This window comes from Ylistrum balloti, unplaced genomic scaffold (genome assembly GCF_031769215.1).
Source record: "Ylistrum balloti isolate Yb309-2 unplaced genomic scaffold, AGI_CSIRO_Ybal_v1 Utg369980, whole genome shotgun sequence".
NCBI lineage: Eukaryota > Metazoa > Mollusca > Bivalvia > Pectinida > Pectinidae > Ylistrum > Ylistrum balloti.
In genome coordinates this window covers 1-25,184 of record NW_026782068.1, presented here as the reverse complement: position 1 = coordinate 25,184, position 25,184 = coordinate 1, and the positions used below count along the sequence as shown (strand labels likewise).

General features: G+C 40.9%; 2 protein-coding genes across 2 annotated transcripts; one reads left to right on the top strand and one right to left on the bottom strand.

Moving 5' to 3' along the window:
- Nucleotides 1-1,860: 1,860 nt before the first annotated feature.
- LOC132547802 (E3 ubiquitin-protein ligase TRIM9-like) lies at nt 1,861-2,793 on the bottom strand. Its single transcript, XM_060211605.1, has one exon. The coding sequence runs from the start codon at nt 2,791-2,793 to the stop codon at nt 1,861-1,863; it is 933 nt and encodes a 310-aa protein (XP_060067588.1).
- Nucleotides 2,794-2,926: 133 nt separating this feature from the next.
- Nucleotides 2,927-8,039, top strand: LOC132547830 (L-2-hydroxyglutarate dehydrogenase, mitochondrial-like). The gene is made up of 7 exons (XM_060211632.1): nt 2,927-3,045; nt 5,114-5,241; nt 5,988-6,139; nt 6,452-6,583; nt 6,933-7,130; nt 7,402-7,569; nt 7,878-8,039. The coding sequence occupies exons 1-7, from the start codon at nt 2,927-2,929 to the stop codon at nt 8,037-8,039; spliced, it is 1,059 nt and encodes a 352-aa protein (XP_060067615.1).
- The last annotated feature ends 17,145 nt before the right edge of the window (nt 8,040-25,184 follow it).

The window sequence follows — 25,184 nt, the reverse complement described above, 5'->3', positions numbered from 1 at the left end:
TGATTGTCCTGTGATGAAACTCCCTCAATTTTTTAGAACCCTCTTCATCTCTCAGTAGTGGGACTTTTGGAAATGGTGTTTTGAACTTCTCTGAAAAAATCTTCAAAACATTACTGGGGTAATATATTGCAAATAACATATACATTTTCAAATCTTTCACAGAGGAAACAAATCACATGGAAATACTTGATAACCCATCTTTCAATGTTTTCAGTTTTGCAATTGTTGGCACCAAACATCAGAACAGTAATATTTGCATATAGTTCAGTTTTTATATAAATCTAATGATTTTATGTTATTTTCTCAATAAATGATGATATTTTAGTGTCCTTCATGATAATTAATTGTACAAAACAAACAGCAATTTATAGTGAAGAAATTAAAGCAGGCCTTGTCCCTAATGAATAAATCCATATGTGCCGCTGCAGATGTCATTCCTCCAAACTCCATGTATACCAGATATTATAAAACACCAATCAATGGAGGACATTGTTCTTGTATTGCTATATTTGAATCTGATACATCAATATTTCATACAATGAGTGTTCAGTTACACTACATTTAATACAACCCTTATCAAGAAGACATGTCTATACTGTAACACACACTAGTGTACTAATGTATATATAAATGTGCTTGCAATTTTATTATTACCATACATATAAATACTGTATGCCACATTTTACTTCATGTGTTAAGGGGACCAAATTGCATTCTATTTGTATGGAAATCACAAAAGAAGAGGAAATTTCACTTGTGAAAAAAAAAATCATTCTTGAAAAAAATAAGCATGTGGGAAAGCAATTTCTACCGTCAAATTCCCTTTCAATTTTTTTTTCATGTCATGTAGTATGAGCAGGAGACAGACTGGGGTTGACTGGCAGTCTTGCTGGTGTAAGTATAGCCAGATCCTATCACAGGATGTATCATTACACGGACGCTGCTTTTACCAGTCTCCCAGCCACATCTTAAAACTAGGAACTGCAGCAACATTAAAGGGTTGGCTTTGCTATGATGAGGAATCTCTAATTAATGCATGATGCAGCAATACGATACAGGCAACTAAACAAGTATGATTCACGGCTTAGACTCATCAATTCTTTTTTCTTTAAGAGCTATATTATGTAAGTAAATGTATTCCTGTTGGTTTCAGTTGGTTTATGTTACTAGTTAGGTATTGTCATCAATCCACTTACATGGTACAGATTTAAACTGCATTTATATGGATAAATAGCAAAAGTACACAGTTACTTTTATATACTTAGTGTTCATACACCTCTACCGATACAGAATATTATATACAGAGATATAATACACCTGTACAAATAAACATATCATTATTAAATAATACTGGTGTATATGTGTAGATTATTAAATCAAAGTCATAATTATACCTAGCAATATTACATTACACAAAAGATGTCAAAAATTAAGCATTGATTCAGACAAGCAATATTGTCTTAATGAATGAATTAATCCACAAACGAAACATTGTTAATGCTTTAAAATGTTTATAAATGCCTATTTAGGTCTTATGGTGGGAGAAAAAGAAAAAAAATGTTTATAATTATACACACAAATGTCATATACATATGTCTACAACATATTTATTAAAGTGTGTTTTGCATTTCACAGGGACTATACTAGGTGACAAAATCCCAATAGTTTGTCAGTTCCATGTTAGCCTTCATTGTGACTTAGACTTCAAGCTGACATGGGTCACCCAGGTGTTAATGATGTATTAATGAACACCAAACTATGTACATTTGTACATCTTATAGGTAGGTTATTGATACCTAGCCAAAGGTAGGTGTTTCTCTTGATTGAGTATTGAGAATGTGTCCATCAACTCAGTTATAATTATTGGTGATCACACGGCCACAATACTAGATTAACTAGGCTTGTGACATTGTGACATAATGATGACAGGTCCATTGTAGCTGTTTTCTTTTGATGCATTCTTACCTTGTGTGACTTGGACATGGCCCCTAGGGCTTGAACCTCATGATTCACATGACGACCCTCTTGATGACAGACATAGCAGACAGGAGTTTTACAAACTAAACAGTACATACTAAGATGCTCTTCACCATGTTCCCGACATTTTGCCTCTTTCCCTTTATTTTTGGCACGAATTATTGCTTTCCCCTGTACTGGGTCCACCAGGTTGTGTTTAGCTAGAGACCCCCGAGACGGGTGACATCTATTTTTGCAGTTTTCACAATAAAATACTTCACATTGTTCACACATGACTGAAGCAGCTTTGTTTTCTTGGTCACACAATTCACATTTAATGAAAACATTGACTTTTTTATTATGGTCACCACAATACTTATCAACAATAATTTCCAAAACTTTATTTTTTGGTAGTGAATGATAACCATTTTCATCCAAGAAAACGTTTTTCTTACAGACCGGACACTTAATTCCGTAAACACTTCCATGGACTGCTTGAAATATGTTGGATATGCTGGCTGTTCCAACATAACTATTAGGTCTACTGTTACAGACAACACCGCTGTCCGTTTCACTAACAAGGCTAACTTTGTCGATGTCGGGAAAGTCTTTCGTTTCCGAATCAGCTATGACAGGTGTAGCAGGATCTTCAATTTGGGAAATAAAATTCTGTGACGGTTCCTGAATCTTTTCAGCACATCCTGAACACAAAGAATGTGAGCACGGAAGCACGAGAGGGTCACAGAAAAATCCAGAACACCGAGGACATTTTAATTCCTCCTCCATCCTGACACACCTGTCTTGTGTATGTTTTGAAGGAAGCGCTCTAGCTAGCATGCTCATTGAATATGCAAATTACACAAACGAGAAATCGCGAGAGCTCTATAAATGATAAGAAAAGTTTACGCACCTCGAACTGATCGGTTCGCAACCGATCAAGTATACACACTTGTATTATTCAGGGTTATCAATGGCAGCTTCCACAAAAGTCGGAGTCCTAACGGACAGGATACTTTTTGTGGGCAAACGATGGAATCATCGATGCTTAAGAAGTTTAGCATGTTCGCAACAAAAGAGAAACATACAAAGGTTGTTTATAAATAGTTTTATATTCTTAGAATTGACTGCCACCTCAAAATTTACTGGAGTGGATATGTAATCTTTATCGGTCAGTGGCGTTAGGTAACAGCTGTGTACAGGTGTAAACTTAGACGGATACAAATATTGTTTCATCTCAAGTTTCCTCGTACAAACAGTTGCCAATCGACTCTTTCGCATCAGCAGTTTTAAAGTATTATCATTAAAACATGGACATTTCTAAATTAACCGTTCAGGATATTTAATCATCATGTGTGCATGAATAACGGTACTTTCACTTTGCTAGGTGTTTGCGTAAGAGACGCATGTACCTGGGTATAACATACTAAGTGAAACTATTGACGTTGAATATTTAGTTGAACTGTTAATTTAAACGTAGCAAAGCATTTCATTGCAATCAGTACAAACGATGTGATTAGCACAAAATCTGTGTAGTGAAATTAAACTTTATGAAGGTATCCAGAGTTATTTCCCTTCTTGTGCTGAAGTATAGTTGCTTTGAAATTTTACAAGACCTGATAAAAATTAAAATAACACAAAAGATATGCATGGAATCATTCTTTCTTTAAAATTTAAAGAAACTTAAAAATGACCTTGACTTGTCTTCAAGATTACAAGGGTCAGATTTGTTAAAACCTTTACATGACTTCTTCTCATAAACTAAAAGGCAAAGAGGCGTAATATTCGACTGGTATGTTGCTACAATGAAGCTTGACAAAGTTTGCAAAAAAAATGACCTTGACTTATATTTGTCACAGACATCAAATTTGTTAAAACCATTAAACAATTTCTTCTCATGAACTAAAAGGCCTAGAGGCATGATACTTGGCTAGTAAGTTAATAGGATGAAGTCAGAAAAAAGTTTGTAAAAAGAAATGACCTGGACCTTTATTTGAGGTCATAGGGGTCAAATTTGTGAAAACAGTAAAAAAACTTCCTCTGATTTACATAAGGCATAAAAGTATGGTATTCACCTGATAGGTTTCAAGAATAGAGTCCAACAAAGTTTGCAAAAAGAAATAACCTTGATCCTTATTCAAGGTCAAAGATGTCCAACTTGTAAAAATTGTGACATTACTACTTCTGTCTTACCAAAAGGTGCAGAATTTCTTCTGTCTTACCAAAAGGTGCAGAAGCATTGTATTTGACTGATAGGTTGTTAGGATGATGACTGACAATGTCTGTGAAAAGAAATGATCATGACCCATGTCAAGGTTATTGGGATCAGATTTTTTGAAACCTGTAAATGATTTCTTCTGGTAAGCCAAAAGTTTGAGAAGCATATTTTGAAAGGCGTTTCTAGGTAAAAGCCAAACAAAATTTGAGAAAAAAGAAAGAATTTATTTAAAATCCAGGTCCATAACTTTCAATGTTTAGAGAGTTGAATATTTGAAGCTCTGTGTTATGGAAATTGGTTAAAACCCACCTTAAATACCAATGGTGTAGTAGTCATTATATTTGTGATATTAACACTGATTCTATGTATGTTGAAGATTGAATACTAGGTGAGTGAGTCTGTGTTAACAGGAATTGAGAAAAATCCAAATTTTGACAGCAACTAGATCTTATGCACACTACTATATTCTGGAACATAAGCAAAAAAGATAACACTCTGGTATTTGTATTTACTTTGGCACAAGAAATATAACAACTTAGTTATGATAACGAGAGAAAATTCAGCTAATTTTTTAATTTGTATTACATGTAAGCTTTACAGAGTTACTTCCCCTGATTGGATTGTATCTAAGGACCAAGCAATCACATTGTTTTTATACAGTGTCCATTTTATATAGAACTAGTGATGCTGGACATCAGTATTAGTATACATGTATTTTAGTTACTGTGACAATTAATATTAATACCAACCATGATTTTTTTTAGATTCAGAAAAAAATTTAAAACAGCCAATTTTTTTTGAAAATTTGAACAGACCTGAATATTGAAATATTATAATTTGGTAGGAAATCTAAGGAAAAAAACATATATTCATGGATATATTGTAAGGTTCAGTGACTTTGAAGGAAACTAAAACATTGTTATGTGACATTTCACTTTGTAGTGACAGTCAGGGCAGCTATGATGTCATAGTTGTAGGCGGTGGAATTGTTGGATTGGCAACAGCCAGAGAACTTATTATGCGTCATCCAAGCCTATCATTTGCTGTTGTAGAAAAGGAAAAGGAAATTTGTAAGATGAACTGATGGACTTTTCTTACATCCCTGTAATTAAGGCATAGCATATTACCTCCCTTTTATTACCACCTCTAAATACTGTAGACTAATCACCAAATCATAAGTCATAATCATGAAATGAACGAAAAAGGAAAAATTTTTGGATATGATAACATGTCACAAACTTCACCTCAGTGACCTTTGTAAATGATGTAGTCTTCATATCAGTGCAGTGTCCTTGAAACATCTGGCACAGTACATGTCTATCTTCTTAGGTTTCATGTTACCAATTAAATCCAGATTGAAAACAGAAAGAACATAAAATATGTTATTTTTTGATTGTATGTTTTTTAATTAATGTAGATTGGTAATGAATTCATCAATGAGTATTGTTATGAGGATGTTTGATTATCAACTTAATTATTCACTTCTAACAATGTATTGTAATCAGCTCTTCATATTTACAACAGAGCCATGTAATTCACACATTGTTAAAGTAGACATCATTTACAATGGGTCAAATAGAGAATGAAGTATGTCAGTGTCACCAAATACATTGTAATACATATTTTCATGCATATAGGTGAACAGAATTTTCAGCAAAATTGTTGCACAGTATCAAAGAAAAGCTAATACATTGTACATTTGTATCATTTATCACACTTTGTATTGGGAAGATGTAGGTTTTTCTTTCCTGAAAACTAATTCTATATTGTTTTTAATGTAAAATGTGAACTAAATCACATGTTACACATTGTACAGCTATGCACCAGAGTGGACATAACAGTGGGGTTATCCATGCTGGGATCTACTACCAGCCTGGCTCTCTCAAGGCCAAGCTCTGTGTGGAGGGACTTGAACTCTTGTATAAGTATTGTGATGAAAACAACGTTCCCTACAAAAAATGTGGGAAGGTAATAAAAAAAGGGCAAGCTTTTATATGGGGAGTGGGGTTATTGTCATTTAAATACAAAAATGAAATTTGCAAATATGATGTGTAAAACAAGAAATTTTGATACGTATATTTAGGAAATATTGATCTTCAAATGCATTAAGATATAGTACTGGGCGCATACTGTGGCAGGAATAAAATACTACAAAATATTTGTAATGTCATCTTCACTAATCAAGAATTACAAGTCACCTGTTTCTCTTCGGTTTGTGTATCAAAATCCTTGGTTTATGTTATAGATGATGTGTACTGTAGTGATATAAACAATTTACAGTTGATAGTTGCGGTAAACGAAGAAGAAATACCTCGACTGGAGACATTGATGGAGAGAGGGATAGAAAATGGAGTGAAAGACTTGCATATGGTGGAAGCAGATGGGATAAAGGAAATAGAACCTAATTGTGTGGTAGGTTATGTACAGGATTGAGTAATAATTCCAACAATTTGGATTAATTTTCATTTTTTGGACAGTTTTGGTAGTTAGGAAAGTAAATACATTATATTTAGAAACAGATGAATTCAAGTAAAATAGATAAAACTACAATGTTTTTCACAGTCTAAGTACTATTACAGTGTTGTGCAGGTTGACATCATGTAAGCAGCATATAACAGTATGTTGAAAGAAAGTATTTTTTATTTTTTTTGCAGTGTTTATCACAATAGCAGTATATTGTGAGTACATTAACAGTATTTTGATGGAATATTAACAGTATGCAGTATATACAACATGATAACAGTATGATGTTGTGTTATAGGGACTAAAGGCTGTGTACTCCCCACATACAGGAATCATAGACTACAAGGTGGTAGCTCAGTCTTATGGCAAGGTTTTCCAGAATCGTGGTGGTAAGGTCTTCACAGGATTTGAGGTTAACAAATTTGATGTGACCAAGGAAAGTTCAAGTGAGACAACGGATGGTATAGAGTATCCTGTCACAATCAGAGCAAAGCAGGTAAACAGCTTTAGTTTTCTCTTTGAGGTAATCCTAACAACAATTTATAGATTTCATTCATTGAATATTTTTCTATCACTGCTAGGACACACAGTAAATAGCTTTGTTTTAATTATCTATTAGCAATCTGAATGCTGATACAATACCTCTTTTACTATATACATAGTTTCTTATGTAAAATGTGTTTAAAGATTAATTTTATCATAATTATGGTCTTACATTTTTGTCAAAATGTGCAAATACAGATCCTTATGTTATGTTTTCTGACCAGGGCCAGGAGCTGAAGTGTCGATATGCTATCACTTGTGGCGGCCTGTTTTCTGATAGAATAGCAGAGCTCTCAGGCTGTCACAGAGAACCCAGAATTGTTGGATTCAGGGGAGACTACTTACTTCTTAAACCAGAGAAAGCAAACTTGGTTCGTGGCAATATATACCCAGTAAGTAATGGGGCACAGGTTCATTGTGTTTAGAAATTCAAATGTCTTGACAAAATACTAAGTTTTCTATTTATAGTATGTATCTTGCAGCTGGATATGGCATTGAAGAATAATTTATTTTGTCCAATGAAAATACAGATGCCATTTTCGTAATAAGGTCATTTGAACAAAACTGTGTATCAAACTTTTTCGAAGGTTAGATATTAAAACTGTCTGGATTACAAAAGAAAGATATGAAATTGTTTCACACTGTTGATGTGCTTCTTCATTGTCTTTGACTTTAATCTCTATGGTTGTCGTTATGTTAGGTGCCTGACCCCAGATTCCCATTCCTTGGAGTTCACTACACTCCACGCATGAATGGAGATGTCTGGCTTGGTCCGAATGCTGTGTTAGCATTCAAAAGAGAAGGATACAAATTGCTGGACTTCAGTTTTAAAGACACTGTTGATGCTTTAAGCTTCAGGTAAGCATGTATCTACATGTAGATAAAAGCAGTACTTACATCAATGTATATTAAAACTAGCTTTAATATCTTGTGAAAACATTTGATTTAACAAGGATATTTTCAACAGTTTTACTATAGGCATTTAATGCAAACTTTGTCGACTGAACGTTGATTTTATCATATTCAAAACTTGAGAATCCATTTACTGTCGTAGTTTGACTCTAAATGTTTTATCAAAGATAACAAAAGTGTATCAAATGTCATACTATGACATCTCACTGTTTCTTAATTCTTCTTGTAAGAAAATATTTTCTTGTATAGTCAAGGCCATAGGTTGCCAAGTACTGACTTTTAATCTTAAACCCTAAAACATGAATGATGGGGAAAAGAATAAAATGTAACAGGATATGTAACTTTGACAAAGTAAACTGTATTATAATCTGTCATTTACAGCAGTATATGAAGGATGCTGAACACCAAAGTATCGTAATCAAAGTCTCTTAATTAAGAATAAAGAGTAATATATTCAGATGTCTGAGGGGAGGCAATTCAGATTTCACTGTGTGATTTTGAGGCTAAATGTAACACAGTTCAGCCTATTGCTACAAGCTCCTGGGGTAGATGTTACAACCAATTCTAACTCTCTTATTGGTCGAAAAATTCCAATGAGTTAACCACACTACCAGGTGACACTATTCAGATTAAGGTTTTCAAAGATCATGAACTGGGGTTGATTTGGTTTGTACATTAATTGTAGTTTATTATCCAAGATGGGACAATATGGCAGAAGGCACAGGATTATGAGGTTACTGATATCTATGTACTTAGAAGCCTATTTAAAATTGTCAACAAGTGACAATCAGAAACAGTAAGAGTTACACCAACTCCTCAAAAATATATTTAAAAACAATCAATATAGTTAGCGACATCAATGATATGATCATAATACACCTTTGAACTAAATTTTATGTTGATACAATGTATTTGTAAAATTGGTTCAGATATGAAGAGTTAATTTTCCTTTACTGCTGGCTACTCATGTGTACATGGTGTGCCTATCATGATCGTATATGGATTTAGGCCTATTGTATATGTTATATTGTTATATGTGTAATAACTATGAAGTGTACATTGTTCTATCATTTACCTATAGGCATATCAGTTTTAAATATTCAAGTGTTAATAAAGGTAAGTATGCATGTTCAAGAGGGTACGTGAGTAGAAACGGGACTACAGGAGAAAGCGGCAAATCAAAATGGTCGTGTAGGTCACTCACCATTTGAATCCTTCCGGAAGCAGGTGCATACATACCTGAGTTGTGATTTCCATGAAAGGGTTGGTGAGAGAAGTGGAAGAGACATGGTAAGGGTCTTAAGAGGAACTGAATGTGTTTGATCTACTGAAATCAAGTACTTTTTCAAGCCAAAACTGTCACGTCAAAATGGGGGTGCACATTATACACAGAAACGTGCCATTCTTGGGGTTATCATTCCCGAGTTCTGCATCCGCCATATTGGATTATCTCCCTTCACATAGTTATATGTAAGAGTCGTCGGTCATAAATGATAGTTTGGGGATAAAAACAACAAAAAATAAAAATTTTGAACGTTTAATCATCGGCCATACCCGCTAGCATTACGGTGAATCTATTTTTTTTTTTCGTTTCCCATCGTTCGAATAGTCACGGTCTTACTATTGGTCTGAGTTATAGTAGTGTCTGAAGGTAGATCGAAAGTAAGTGTTGTTTGGTCATGATTCCCAATACTTGATGAGTCAATTTTGTATGTCTGCCTCATTTTGATGATGTAACTCTGGAATTCAATGAGACTGTCTTTGCAGTCGTCCCAAAAGTTTTTGGGCGATTGTCGTTCTCCATCTCTGGGTGTTTCACTGTCGTTCCTCTGTCAGCCCTTCTGGTCAGGACTTTAGTCGTTCTTCTTTTTTCTTCCATGCCCTGATATTTGACTATGGAATGTTGGAAGTGGCGACCTGCGGCAAGAAGAAGTGTCTCGTCATAGTCAATGGTGTCCGGTTTTTCTTTCGCTGTAAACGATGTCCGCTGTTTCCCCATGTCGAAGTCAATGTAAACAATCTATAACTAAGTACCTTCGGATACCGTGGTAGGTACAGATATGGGGACAAGGTAGGATTGAAAATTTACAGACAGTTAAAACAACATCGTTTTCTGACCAATAGCACGCATTCAGCCCAAACCGGGTGTCATCAATCTCCTCATATTCAACGTGTTACGTTGAGAACCGTTAATTATCCAAGTCTTTCATGCTTGTTAAGTCAGGCACATAAGTGACTTTGTTTACATAAGGTAATTAAATGTGTTAGGGTCTCGCTCATTGTGGTTTCCTAATTATCAATGGATCAAACCACATCAACTGTTTCATCGCGGTAACCAGTAATGAATTAATCTTTCAGTAGAAAATGTGTTTTTTAAATATTTTTTATCTGACCCCAAAAAAGTACCTGTGCATTATACCCGAGTGCGCATTATACCACAAATTTATGGTAGATGTGTTGTGCACCACATGACAGCTGTGATACAAACCTACATGGAAAGTGACATTTAGCTTTTGAATGTATGAGAGTGTGATTGTAAGTGTGTGTACATAATTTTGAATTTCTTTCATATACATATAAATGTATATAACGTTGGTAAATAAACTTATAAATATTGTATTACATATCGTCCTGTGATCTCTCAGCTGTTGACCGATCGTCCAACGTTACAAAAATGGTGGCAGGGGTGGGATGATTGGTTGCTGTTGTAGATATGTAGGCTGATTGTTGTTATCTGTATAGTTAGAAGCTAAGATTAGCTTGTTAGTGTCCAATTCACTTTTACCAACGTTACATCCCCCCTTTCTGAAGAAAGTGGCTACACTTTTAGCTCACTCACGTCGCATTGATTAATCTGGATACTCACCCATGGTGATATCTGTGTTCTACTGAGATAATCAACCAATATTGTCCCTTCCTTGAAGTGCCTGAATTTGAAACCTATAGGATTGCAGAAGCAAGGCCCGTCTTATTAGGTGACTGTTGGCAGTCTTTGAGCATTGTAAGTAAGTGAGAGGCTGACGATCTGTTTCCATCACAAAATCTTTCCCATATAGATACTGTTGGAATGTCTGAAGTCTTCGGAACAGCTCTCGAAGAACAACCAGGTGATCTTCAAACGAATGCGTATAGATCAAAATGTCATCTACAAAACTATCACGTTTCTTAGCCCATTTAAGACTTTCCACATGAGTCTGCATATTGTTGCTGGTGCATTTACAAGGCCGAAAGGTATCATGTGAAACTGGAACAGTCCTACAGGCATGTTTTCTCCTTGGCTCCATCAGCCATCAGTACCTGCCAATATCCTTTGGTGAAGTCCAACATCAAAAAAATATCAGAAACCTCAGAGTCAAGAAAACATATCTTCTGTGTTTGGCATTGGTTCAGCATTGAAAACCGTTATTCAGTTGAGTTGGTGGAAATCTATGCAGAACCTATTGGTACCCTCCTTCTTTTTGACAATGACCACAGGTGCAGCATAAAGCGAATTAGCAGCTCGATAACCTGCATCTCTAGCATCTTGTCTATCTTGTTTTTGATAGTCTCCCTTGTGCTGAATGAAAGAGGGAATGGCTTCACCTGAACAGGATCTTGATGTGGTCAAGATATCATGCTCCACCAAATAGGTATCTCCTGGAATAATGGTCAATACATCACAAAATTCACCTAGCATATCTTTCATTTCCGTCTTCTCTTCTCCAGTCAACATCTCACCTATTGACACACCATCTATAGTTTCTTCCCCAGCAGTTGTGGAAGCACTTCCAGTTTGCTGTCTATCATGTAGTGTTCTGTCTCTGCATCGTCATCAATCACAGCAACTGCAATACGTCCCGATGTGACGTTATTGGTTCTTTGTCCACATGTAGTTTTCTTCTCTTCCTCCTTCGTCTCATAACATTTCTTCAGTAAGTTGATGTGTAATGTCTTCACTTTTCCGTCAACATCAACTTTGTAGTCAATTGGTGCTAGTTGTTCCTTAACTTTGTACAGTCCTCGCCATTGTAACGGTTTATTCTTCTTGGTAGGAAGTATTATCAATACCTGGCTGCCAACTTTCAGATTTCAAAGTTTTGCTCATCTATCCTAGTGCCTCTTCTGACGACTTCTTGACACTTGTAGACTTTTGTGACAAGACGACAGGTTTCCGTGAGCTTTTCCTTCAAGTCCACTACATATTGGTAAGTTGTCTTGATTTCATCATCTGGAAGCTTTTAATTCCAAAGTTCCTTGACGATCATCATTGGCCCACCCACAGTCCTTCCATACAGAAGCTCAAAGGTCAAAACTTTTTCACAAGCGTGTTACACATTAGATGATATGATGTGGTAGTTAAAGGGTGAAATGACAGAATCCTACTAACTTCCTTCATCACTTCCTAGGTGAATTGAGTCCCTTGATCAGTTAACATCTCCGAGGAAAAACCAACATGACTGAAAATATCGACTAATGCCTCTGCTACTCGCTCTGCTTCGATTCCAGGTAGTGGTACCGCTTCCGATTACATCTTGTTGCATAGTCAACAACTGTAGGGATATAACAATTCTTCCTATCAGTTGGAGGTTGAATAGGTCCTACTAAATGAACTAAATGAAATGAAAGGGGTGTCAATGGCATGGTTCCTAGAGGTGCTTTCACCACTCTTCCTTTTGGGAATGTACACTGGCGAATATCACAAGATCTGAAAATCTTGTAGTATCGGCTTGTACTCCTCACCAGAAAAACTCTTCAAGGACTCTGCATTGTATGGCGAATACCAAGGTGTCCTGCCATGATCGATTCATGGGCCATTTTTAGTACTCTCGAGCGAAAGGGTGTTGGTACTACTAATTGTCGGAACTCTCTACCAATGGCAACCTTCTGGCTTTGAAATTTCCGATAAAGAATCCCGTTTCACACGAAAATACGACAATGTTCTTCCATCACAAACTTCACCTGGCTCTGCTAGCTTCCATATCTTACTTAGTGTCTTATCCTCCTTTTGGTCACGCTTTAGATCAACTATGACACAATCTTCTAATGGTAATGGTACTTTCATTGGCTTGTAGTTCATATCTCTCTCTTTCCACTGCTTGTACAGCTGGCTTCCTAACCTTCCATTCTGGGTCTGAATCCTTAGGTTCCCTCACACCCTTGACATTGCAAGCCTTTTCCTTACAACCACTCCATCACAATCATTGTCCCTGAGTACAGTCACAACACGTTTGCCAACATACCCTCTCCTCATCAGTGGTGATCTCTTTCCCACTCCAGAATCACATGAGTTGCTCAAGCTGACAATGGTCTCTTCACACCTACCATGTACTTTACTAGATGGTTTCCTAGTATCTTTACCTTTTGCCAAGCTTTTACACTTTGTCCTGAATCTGAATGAATTGCCTTCAGCAACATCTACAGATACCACTGCAATATTCTTTGTGTTTTCCTGTTTCTTGTTCCTACGCTCAAACCATAAGTGCCCCGTCTTCCCATATGAATAACACTGTCTGTTGCTCTTGTTGTTTCCTGGTTTCCCTGTCTTAGTGTCAGATATATTGGTCTGATTCTGGGACGACGTCCTCACCAGACGCTTGTTACTCAATTTCAATTTCATCATTCCCGATGTAGATCCACGAGCCTCGGCATACTGGTCGGCTAACATAGACATCTCCTGTATGGTTTTCGGAACAAGTTCCTTGAGAAATAAGGCTAAATCCTTTCCACAACAGTGGATGAATTGGTCTCTTACATCAGGTCTTTTAGGGATTCAAAATTCTTCTCAGTCTTTGCCATGTCAAGCCCTCTCATAAAATAACTGTCCAATCATGCAGAAAACTGAGCAAATGTTTCCCCTGATTCTTTTCTTGCTGACTGAAACTTCTTCCGAAATCCTTCCTTGGTTAGTTCAAACCTCTTCAGAAACGCTTTCTTTAATTCGTCAAAATCCAATGCTTGTTCCATGGGGAGGTGAGAAAACACATCCAGAGCTCTACCTTTTAACAAAGCACTAAGGTTTACTCCTCATTGCTCCTTCCAACCTTGGGCAGTTGCATATCTGTCAAATTGATTAATGTAAGAATCCATGTTATCATTTCCTTACTCAAAGGCTGGTATCTTAGGTCCTCTGGTAAATTGTGTTTGCTCCTGTGACATGCCTGTTACTCCTTCAGTCTGTCTTGTTTCTTCTTCCTTAAGCAGGGCTATCTTTCGTGCATATTCTCTCTCTGCTTGTTCCTCTCTCAACTTCTCCATCTGTATTTCATGTTGCCTACCAGCTTCAGCTTGCCTTTCATTTCATGCCCTCTCTTGTTTATCACATTCTGGAACCTGTTGATCCTTCACGAACTGCTGCAACTTGTCATCTGTAAGCCCAAGCTTGGTTGCAATGTCGTAGAGCTTCTCCAGATTTGATATAATGATACTTTAAAACAATCTTCAATTACCATGCACTATAAATACCAAACAACAACTCACAAACCTCACAAACTTGTTAACCTGTAATTTGGCCATTCCCAAGACTGACCTACCTGGTAATCTACAATAGGTGGTACCTCCCACAACCTGCTGTCTGACTACAAAACAAATCTTAACAATTTGGTTAAGGTGAATTGTAACAAGCTAATTGTAACTTCTAACTAAACAGATAACAAAAATCGGCCTGCATATCTACAACAGCAACCAATCATCCCACTACTGCCACCATTTTTGGTAACGTTGGACGATCGGTCGACAGCTGAGAGATCACAGGACGATATGTTATACAATATTTACAAGTTTATTTACCAACGTTATATACATTTATATGTATATGAAAGAAATTCAAAATTATGTCCACACACTCACAATCACACTCTCATGCCTTCAAAAGCTAAATGTCACTTTCCATGTAGGTTAGTATCACATCTGCCATGTGGTGCACAACAGATCTGCTTGATTTCAGTAGATCAAACACATTTAGTTCCTCTTAAGGCCCTTACCATGTCACATCTATACATTCCACGTCTTATGATCATGGAGCTAACATACCCTCTGCAGAAGGGGACATCACTGATGTGCTGGAATGCGACTTCTGGCTCTACAGATGACCTGAGGACCGCCACCTCACTGACGATTGTTGTCAGTATTATTATTGAGCTATCTTCTGTATATGCGACTCGAGTATGTATGTGCCTGCATTCGAAGGATTCTAACAGTGAGTGACATACATGACCATTTTGATTTGTAGCTTTCTCGTGTAGTCTGGTTTCTACTCGCGTATGCTCTCGAACAGGCATCCTTACCTTTAATAACGTGTGAATATCTAAAACCGATATGCCCATAGGTGAATGATAGAACAATGTACAATTCATAGTTATTACACACACAACATATACAATAGTCCTAAATCCATATGTGATTGTTACAGTGTCACACTAAAGGGTAACATCTTCAAACTATTTATCTTAAAATAGTAAATAAAGTTTGTGACAATAAAAATATGATGCTAATATGATTATAATACATTGATTCACTAAGTTTCAATTTCATAATGACTGAGGTATGAAGATTTTACTCTAGCGAGATCAACAGCTAGGCACATGTAGCTTGGGTTATCTGGAAGCATCTTAAGACACTATTGCCTGAATTGCTTCAAGAATTTAGCAACATCAGAAGATATATAAATTGTTGATATGATCATAATACTTTTTGTACCAAGTTTGGTATTGATATTTGTAAAATTGGTTGAGTTATCATTGATAAATTTTCTTCGGTCACTGACAGTACACATATATATTTTGTATCAAACTTGAGAGCAGCATCCTTTTGTTGTTTGTTGTTGTTATATGTTGATTCAATGGGAATGAAATGAATAACAAGAAAAAAACTCCATCCCAAAATCTATTTAACAGACATCTACATCTAACGACCACCTCACCTAACAACCACCTGACCTGATGACCACCTCACCTAACAACCTCGCTATTACAGGCATTTTTTTTCAATCTCTTTTTTTTTCACTATCTATCTTTGTATTAGTCACTTCAGTATTTCAACCATCCCACTATTTCTTATTAGGACCACTTCTTACAGTCCCAACGACCACTAATTAACGATAATTGACCTCACAATTACGACCAAGTTCTGACCAGTGATTAAAGTTTACCTAGTGGGCAGTGAACCGCGACCACGTGTGTAGTTCTCGACCATTGTTTTTGTCACGGGTTACCGACCCTGTCAACAGGTGGCATTACACAAAGTAAACATCATTGTCAGATTAACTTGGCCTTCCCGTGTGAAACTACGTGTCAGACATGTTTTAATAGCGATCTATTGTTTATCAATTATATATTGATAGATCGGTAGATATGCTGTTAAACCCTTATAAGCCCTGCATACCCAAAGCTGAATTATATAGTCTTTTTGGCCGATTCTCCTTTGCTTGCACATCCACAAGTTGTCCAGGGGTTTTAATTATTTTTATAGCGATGTTTCACTCTCAACATCATTTGAGCAATCAAAAGAACATGTATATGCAAATTTTTTATGACATATTTTCACTGTCACAAAACTTAGATGAACTTTATCAAGCAATGGCGACACCATGTAAACAAAACGAGTTATCACGATAGCTAAGAAAGGACTTATGGAAGAGGAAGCTGTCCAGATCCATAGCTCTTAACAACAGCCTATACTGGACTCTTTTTCAAGTAAAAAGACAATTTCATTTCAGTAATAATTACCATAACTTTAGTATGCAAATACAGTACCTACACCCATCTTTGTATCCCAACAACAAAAGATTCAAAAGAAAAACAATCCCGCCCTCCCTACGATCCATGAGCCATCACGGCAGGAACGCAGAGTGATCTCCCTTCCTCTTACCTTTATGGCTGCCGACGAGTGCGGAGGTGTCTGAGCTAAGTGCTTTTCTTACTCCTTCTCTTCGTACTGCCATTGTCGTTTGAGTATATTGTTACTCTATTAGTAGTCTATAAACCCATCTCCCAACTTATATTGTGAAATTAAGTATTGTCATTTGTTTATTTTGACCGTATTTCCGGCTGTTTTTTCCTCCATGTATTCGAGTGCGTGACTACTTGTCTCGTTGCTCGGATTTGCGTGAAGTTGGAATTTGTTTTCTTGCTGCTTTGTCGGCCGTGTTGTACGGCCGTTTTATTTATGCAGTGCAATCTTGCTGCGTACGGTAGGCTTTGTGCTCTCGTTCGTAGTTTTTTGATTGTTCGAGAACTTCGTTTCCGGCCGTGTTTTTCCTCCGCGTGTTCGAGTGAGTGACTACTTGTCTCGTCAATCGGATTTTCGTGAAGTTGAAATGGTTTTCTTGCTGCTTTGTCGGCCGTTTTGTACGACCGTTTTCTTTTTTTTGCAGTACAATCTTGCTGCGTACGGTAGGTTTTATGATCTCGTTCGTAGTTTTTTGATTGTTAGAAAACTTTTTATCCTTGTTTTCATTGTTACAATTTTTTATTGTTTCGATGCTGGATAAAGGTGCCGGGTTTACGTCGGGGGTCAGCGCATGGATGTTCCTATTTCTATAGATAATGGGAACCCCATGATACCTGTCCCATTTGCCGACATTACAGCCAGACCTCACTATGTGAACTTTGTTTGCACATGGAGTCTGCTGCTTAGGCTCCCATGCCTTTCCAGCTAACTTTCCGCCGGAAGAGGGATTCGTCCTCTTCTTCCGGTAAGGGAAGTAAGCTTTTTAAGTCCTCCCTCCTGAAGTTCTGAACCAAAGCGTTCCTGCTGGGGGTGCTCTCGTTCCACCGAGCTCCGCCCTTCAGCAGGGGGTGGCTCCCCCTGTCCAGGTGCGTCCTGGAGTAGGGGGGGGGGGGGGGCAGCCCGACCCTGACTCGGCGCAGTCAAGGGTCGAATTGGCCGGTAGCTCTCGATAGGCGGCGGTGTTACCGTCGGAAAGGGACTTCCGGTCAAGGTCTCTGATTCCTTCAGGGACCTCGGCACGCCAGGTGGCGTCGTTGGTGGGGGCCGCTTTGACTCCGGAACTGTGCCTTCGGGTATAGGTTCAGGGGCCACAGACTTCCTGACGTGGCTAGGGGGATTAGTGACACTTGAGTTCACTAATCCTGGTGTCAGCGCGGGGTCTGTTTTCCCACCCTCACAGGCTTCTGGCTCTGGGACTTCCGTCCCAATCCAGATTTCCCAGTGCAGGGTTTCCCAGGGGGTTTTCCTCCAAGGGTTTGGGGCTTCAGGCCAGGAGTCCGGTTTCCGGTCTCCCTTTCCCCCGGGCTCAGGGAGTAGGGGTGCCTGCGGGCACTTATTCCTGGGTCGCCCAGGCCAACCTGCGGATGGTTTTGGGTACCAACAGTTACTCAGCAGTTACGGGCTTAGCCTGTACATGTCTGGGTTTCCACCTGGTGGGAGTGGCGGTTCATCCTGGTCCTTTGGACAGGATGTCCAGCCCCAGACTCAGGCAGGCCATCTTGGCCAGTTCTGGGGTCACTCCCGGCCCGCTGGACCGTTCCCATTCCCTCAGGGGTTTGGGTTTTTACCCCATGGGTCTTCACTCGTGGAACCCATAGGGGTTGGTCTCTCCTCTAGGAGATATTATAGCAGTGCGGAATCCCCCCAATGTTCTGCTACTTCGGGGGCCTTGTTGGCCGGTCCTATAAAGGTTTGCCAGACCTTAAGGACTTCCGCCTCCAGCGCGGACCCGTCGGTCTCCTGTTCCCAGGGGTCGGCTTCGGGTCTCCGACCCAAGCCTACAGCTACAGCTGTTGGTCGCGCTGCGTCCAAATGCCATAAAGAGGAGTTCCCCTCTGCGGAGATGGCTCCTCTGGCGGCCCCTGTTCCTCCCAAGGGGACTTCGGTCTCTATTGAGGAGGAGATGGACATCGAGGGTGCGGGCTCGGCAGAGGAAGACGATGTCATTCATCTTTCTCCTGGGCCAAGAGGGTTCACAAGGGGAAGATGGCCCTGAGACTGCTGAAGCTGAGGCTCAGCATGTGCTTTCTGGGATGCGGGTCCTCCGGGCCAACATCTCCCGGATTCTCAGGGCGGAGGTTTGCCCACCGCCTCAGCATCGTCGGCGCCTGAATCCACCATCCTTCTGGGTTCCCTGGTGGCTCCTCAGGCTTCCGTTCGCTCAGATCGGTCTCTGCCAGAAGGCAATATCATGTCTTCGGTTCTGGCCACGGCCCGGGCTCCGGTTTTAGAGAAGGACTCCTTCTCTACCCGTGCTCCCGGGTTTGTCGGTCTGCAGCTCAGTGTTGGTGAATTGTCGGAGGCTTCAGCTTCCGACTATGCCACACATGATGGGCAGCTGGCCTCTCAACCAGCACAGCTGGAGTTGAGACAGCTGGCTGCCTGGCCCGGCAAATCAGTGGACCAGGTGGTGCTCGATCCCAAAGAGCACCACAGGATGGAGAGAATGTTGCACCTCTCCATCCAAGTTCTGTCATACATAGACTTCCTGACAGTTTGTCTATACAGGGTATCCGATTTGCCTGAGTGTCGGTTATCCGAGACAGAACAGCCGACATACAGGACACGGCAGCCTTGCAGGTTCTCTGCTCGTCAATGCCGTGTTGGCTAGGCAGTTTTCAGTTCTGAAATTCCGCCCAGTCCAGTAACCCTACCGTTTCCGCTTGTTGAATGCCCCCTTCTAGGGCTCTACCCTGTTCAGGGGAGCTCTTCCTTGGGTTCAGAAGGATATGAAGGAGGACTCGGTCGCCTCAGCACTTCTGGTGAAGAGGTTCCAGGCTGAGAAGGCCAGTGCCTCGCAGGGGTCAGTGCCTCCTAAGAAGAAGGCGAAGTCTTCGGCTGCTCAGTTTTCTGCACAGCCCAAGTCCCAACCTCACTTCAACGGCAACAAGGGGAAGGGTAGGAAGGGTAAGAAACCTCCTGGGGGCAAGAAGAAGGGTTCCTGACTATTTCTGCTTCTTGGCCACGAAAGGCGAAGGGTATGGCCGGGTGGACGGTGGTTCTCCTTTCCCAGGCTCATGTCCTTCTCCTGCAGGCTCAGGCTCCGGGTGGGCAGACGATTCTCTGGTCTGGCAGGGGCTCGATCTGCCCCATCCGGAACTCCCTGTGGGCGGACGTCTCTCTGCTTTCCTTTCCTAGTGGCAGGATATTACAGAGGACGCTTGGGCTTTTGTCGGTGGTCAGGGAGGGTCTAGGTATTCCCCTTCTTCAGGATTCGTCCCTCGCCTCCTGGCCGTTTTTGTTTCTTTCCTCCTCCCGGGGATTCAGAAAGGGCACGGGTGCTCCAGGAGGAAGTAGGGACCATGCTGCCAAGGCAGAGATGCCCTTGGGGCTCACGACAGCTCCTTTGGTGTTCACCAAGTTGCTGCTGGTGTTTCCTTCACTCCTGCAGAATAGACGTCCACATCTATTTCGACGACTCCCTCATGCCTCTTTTGGTGTGGGAATCGTTAGTGAAGGACACTCGTCTGGTCCTGAAACTCTTGCTCAGAGTCGGCTTCATTCCTTCCAGAGAGAAGTCAGAGGTTCCTTCATATTAGGACTTCTTCTTCCTGGGGAACCATTTTGACATGGTTCGGGGCTTAGCCCTTCCACCTCTGGAGAAGTTTGAGAAGGTCAGGGCTCTGGCTCTGACTTTCATCACTTGGTCGCTTGTCCAGGTACATTGGTTCCTCAGTTTTCTGGGGTATCTCAACTCCTTGGCATATGTGGTCCCCCTAGGGAGGATTCACATCGGACCTCTCCAGATGTTCCTCCTGTCTGACTGGGTTCCGTCATCCAGGAGGCCTGGATCCCGCTTACCCAGTCGGTCAGGGAGTTCTCTTGCTGGTGGACCATTCAGGAGAACGTTTTCCACGGGGTACCTCTGACCAAGCCTATCCCCTCTATGATCCTGTTCATGGACGCGTTCATGACAGGAATGTGAGCTTACCTCGGCCAATGCCGCTTGGGGGAGTGGTCTGGCGAACAACTCTCGGAGCACATCAGTGTACTCGAGATGAGACTGTTCATTTGGCTCTGCAGTCCTTTAGGGGTATCCTGCAGTCCAAAGTGTGGCTACCGACAACAGTTGTCGCGTATCTGGAGAGACAGGGGCCACCAGGTCTCATGTCCTGTGTGCCCTCTCCATCCACATCCATCTTCTCTGCCAGGACATGCAGTTGACCATAGCGGTCAAGCATCTTTCTGGCAGGCTGAGTGTGTTGGTGGCCACTCTCCAGGCGCCACCAGCCGGTGTTGACGGAATGGCAGCTGTGTCCCTTGATTTTCAAGGGGAATTGTCAGGCGTGGGACAGACCTATTATAGACCTGTTTGCCACTTCCCTGAACAACCAGCTGCTAACCTTCGTCTCCCCGGTCCCAGACCGTAAGGCGTGGGCTGTGGACGCCCTTTCTCTGGAATAGGAAGGGACGTATGCATATGCATTCCCTCCCTTCAACCTGGTGGGCAGGGTTCTACAGAAGTTCTGGGAGCATCACTGCTCCTTACTTCTGAGAGCCCCTCTGTGGCCGAGGCAAGCTTGGTTTCAGGAGCTCTTGTCGTTTCTGGTGGAGGAGCCCTTGGCTCTCCCCACCAGACCGAATCTCCTTCGCCAGCCTTGGCCCAGAACGACACACTCTTGACCAGAGATCCTCCACCTTCACGCGCTGAGGCTATCTCTGGAAGCCACGCCAAGGCAGGCTTTTCTCAAGAGGTGTCAGATTGCATTGAGCAATCAATCAGGGCTTCCTCTTCTGCCATCTACCAGTCACGTTGGATGATCTTCTGTGATTGGTGTGTCGGCAAGGAAGCTTATTCATTCGAAGCCTCTGCATTTGATTGCAGAATTCCTAATCTCTCTGTTTAGGTACCGCTATCTGCCACCTGGCACTATTGCTGGCTATCGTACAGCTATTGCCAGAGTTCTTGCTTGTTATGGCAGGAAGGAGATCGGTTAGTCCTCCTCTCTTTCTGCCCTAATCAGAGGCTTTGCTATGAATAGAGTTGTTTTTAGCGAAGAATCAGGTTCCGGGGTTCTCGCACGATCCCATCAGGATCCTGGCTGTGACTAGCTCGGAGGAGCGAGATAGGTTGCTTTGTCCTTGTCGGGCTCTTAGGTTTTATCTTGATAAAACCAGGGGGGGGCGGGGCTCTCGATCCCGTCTGTTTTGCCCATTAAACAGGGGCAACGAGATATCTCCTCCCAGTCGGTTTCCAGGTGGGTTTGCCAGGTGATTTAGTATGCTTACGAGCATTTTGATGATCTGGCTCGGGCGAGAGCGAAAGCGCGGTCTCACGAGGTCAGGGCCCTTGCTTCATCCTGGGCCCTTCTCTCAATGAGTCCTCCTTTCAGGAGGTCATGTCTGCAGTATTCTGGCAGGGCAGGGAAACCTTAACAGATTTTTAGGTCATCTGACCCGAAGGGTCCGATGACCTATAGTCATCATGCTTCGTCCGTCGTCGTCCGCCGTGCGCCGTGCGTCGTGCGCCGTCCGCCGTGCGCCGTCCGTAAACTTTTCATTCAAACGACTTCTTCTCAAATACTAGAAGGTCTAGGGGGCTAATACTTGGCACAGAGGATACTGGCATGGAGCTCTACCAAGTTTGTTCAAATGAATGACCTTGACCCACTTTAAAGGTCACAGGGGTCAAATATGTTAAAATTTTTAAACAACTTCTCAATAACCAAAAGGCTCAGATTGCTGATATTGTGCCTGTGGCATGCTGGGATGAAGGGCTATCAAGTTTGTTTAAATGAATGACCTTGAACAACTTTCAAGGTCACAGGGGTCAAATATGTCAAAATCTTTAAATAACTTCTTCTCAAATACTAGAAGGCCTAGGGGGCTAATACTTGGCCCATAGCATGCTGGCATGGAGCCCTACAAAGTTTGTTCAAATGAATGACCTTGGCCCACTTTCAAGGTCACAGGGGTCAAATATGTTAAAATATACAAAGGACTTCATCTCAATAAGCAAAAGTCTATGAGTGCCGATATTGGGTCTGTAGCATGCTGGGAGGAAAGGCTACCAAGTTTATTTAAATGAATGACCTTGAACAACTTTCAAGGTCGCAGGGGTCAAATATGTCAAAATCTTTAAATAACTTCTTCTCAAATACTAGAAGGCCTAGGGGGCTAATACTTGGCCCATAGCATGCTGGCATGGAGCCCTACAAAGTTTGTTCAAATGAATGACCTTGGCCCACTTTCAAGGTCACAGGGGTCAAATATGTTAAAATATACAAAGGACTTCATCTCAATAAGCAAAAGTCTATGAGTGCCGATATTGGGTCTGTAGCATGCTGGGAGGAAAGGCTACCAAGTTTATTCAAATGAATGACCTCAACCCACTTTCAAGGTCACAGGGGTCAAATATGTTAAAATATACAAAGGACTTCATCTCAATAAGCAAAAGTCTATGAGTGCCGATATTGGGTCTGTAGCATGCTGGGAGGAAAGGCTACCAAGTTTATTCAAATGAATGACCTCAACCCACTTTCAAGGTCACAGGGGTCAAATATGTTAAAATCTTTAAACAACTTCTTCTCATTAACCAAAAGGCTCAGAGTGTAGATATTGGGCCTGTGACATGCTGGGATGAAGGACTACCAAGTTTGTTCAAATGAATGACCTTGACCCACTTTAAAGGTCACAGGGGTCAAATATGTTAAAATCTTTAAACAACTTCTTCTCAATAACCAAAAGGCTCAGATTGCTGATATTGTGCCTGTGGCATGCTGGGATGAAGGGCTATCAAGTTTGTTTAAATGAATGACCTTGAACAACTTTCAAGGTCACAGGGGTCAAATATGTCAAAATCTTTAAATAACTTCTTCTCAAATACTAGAAGGCCTAGGGGGCTAATACTTGGCCCATAGCATGCTGGCATGGAGCCCTACAAAGTTTGTTCAAATGAATGACCTTGGCCCACTTTCAAGGTCACAGGGGTCAAATATGTTAAAATATACAAAGGACTTCATCTCAATAAGCAAAAGTCTATGAGTGCCGATATTGGGTCTGTAGCATGCTGGGAGGAAAGGCTACCAAGTTTATTTAAATGAATGACCTTGAACAACTTTCAAGGTCGCAGGGGTCAAATATGTTAAAATATACAAACGACTTCTTCTCAACAAGCAAAAGTCCATGAGTGCTGATATTGGGCCTGTAAGATGCTTGGAGGAGAGGCTACCAAGTTTGTTCAAATGAATGACCTCAACCCACTTTCTAGGTTTGGCTTGCTTTTTGTCAGATGACCGTTAAGGCCCATGGGCCTCTTGTTATCTGTGATCCCTAGCTTCCCACTCAGAAGGCCTGTATTCATTGGGACCTTTGGTGGTGGCATAGTCAGTGGCTGGGCCTCCTCGTTAGCCCCGGGCCATGTCTTTCCGTACGGCGGCATGTGGGTACACCTGCTCTTTCACAGAGAGGTCCCTTCCTTCACTTTAGCACTCTGTTCTCCCTCCCTACTACTTTGGTTGTGCTGAAGGGGCTGCCTGGCTTCTAGTCACCACTACGGTAAGACGAATTCGCATACTAAAGTTATGGTAATTATTACTGAAATGAAATTGAGGTTTTTTTAATGTAAAACCAATTTTCATGATGTAATACTTACCATAACTTTATGGAGTCCCACCCTATCCTCCCCTCTTCCTTATCTGCCTGGCTGCCCCTCTGTGGGGTTTACGCCATAAAGGTTATTAGAGGAAGGGAGATCACTCTGCGTTCCTGCCGTGATGGCTCATGGATCGTAGGGAGGGCGGGATTGTTTTTCTTTTGAATCTTTTGTTGTTGGGATACAAAGATGGGTGTAGGTACTGTATTTGCATACTAAAGTTATGGTAAGTATTACATCATGAAAATTGGTTTTACATTAAAAAAACCTCAAATCTGTTGTACTGAGTGTTTGCAAATTTATGTGAAAAATGAAGCATTGAAAGACTTTATAGTGACTTCATTAATATTGTTACAAATGTGTTTTACTGTGTAATACAATGACTGCGCCTAAGTGTATGTAAATTTAGGTGAAATTTTTTTTAAAAAATTGACGTTAAATTCCTATTCCGTATATTATGCACCTGTCCCTTAGTTAGTGTTTTTAGGTCATCTGACCCGAAGGGTCCGATGACCTATAGTCATCATGCTTCGTCCGTCGTCGTCCGCCGTGCGCCGTGCGCCGTCCATACACTTT

Bases quoted from the DNA above. Each gene is read 5' to 3' on its own strand.
- LOC132547802 (XM_060211605.1), bottom strand. From the start codon at position 2,793: ATGCTAGCTAGAGCGCTTCCTTCAAAACATACACAAGACAGGTGTGTC.
- LOC132547830 (XM_060211632.1), top strand. From the start codon at position 2,927: ATGGCAGCTTCCACAAAAGTCGGAGTCCTAACGGACAGGATACTTTTT. The intron at 6,140-6,451 runs GTAATAAAAAAA...AACAATTTACAG, and splicing joins CCTACAAAAAATGTGGGAAG to TTGATAGTTGCGGTAAACGA. The intron at 7,570-7,877 runs GTAAGTAATGGG...TCGTTATGTTAG, and splicing joins TTCGTGGCAATATATACCCA to GTGCCTGACCCCAGATTCCC.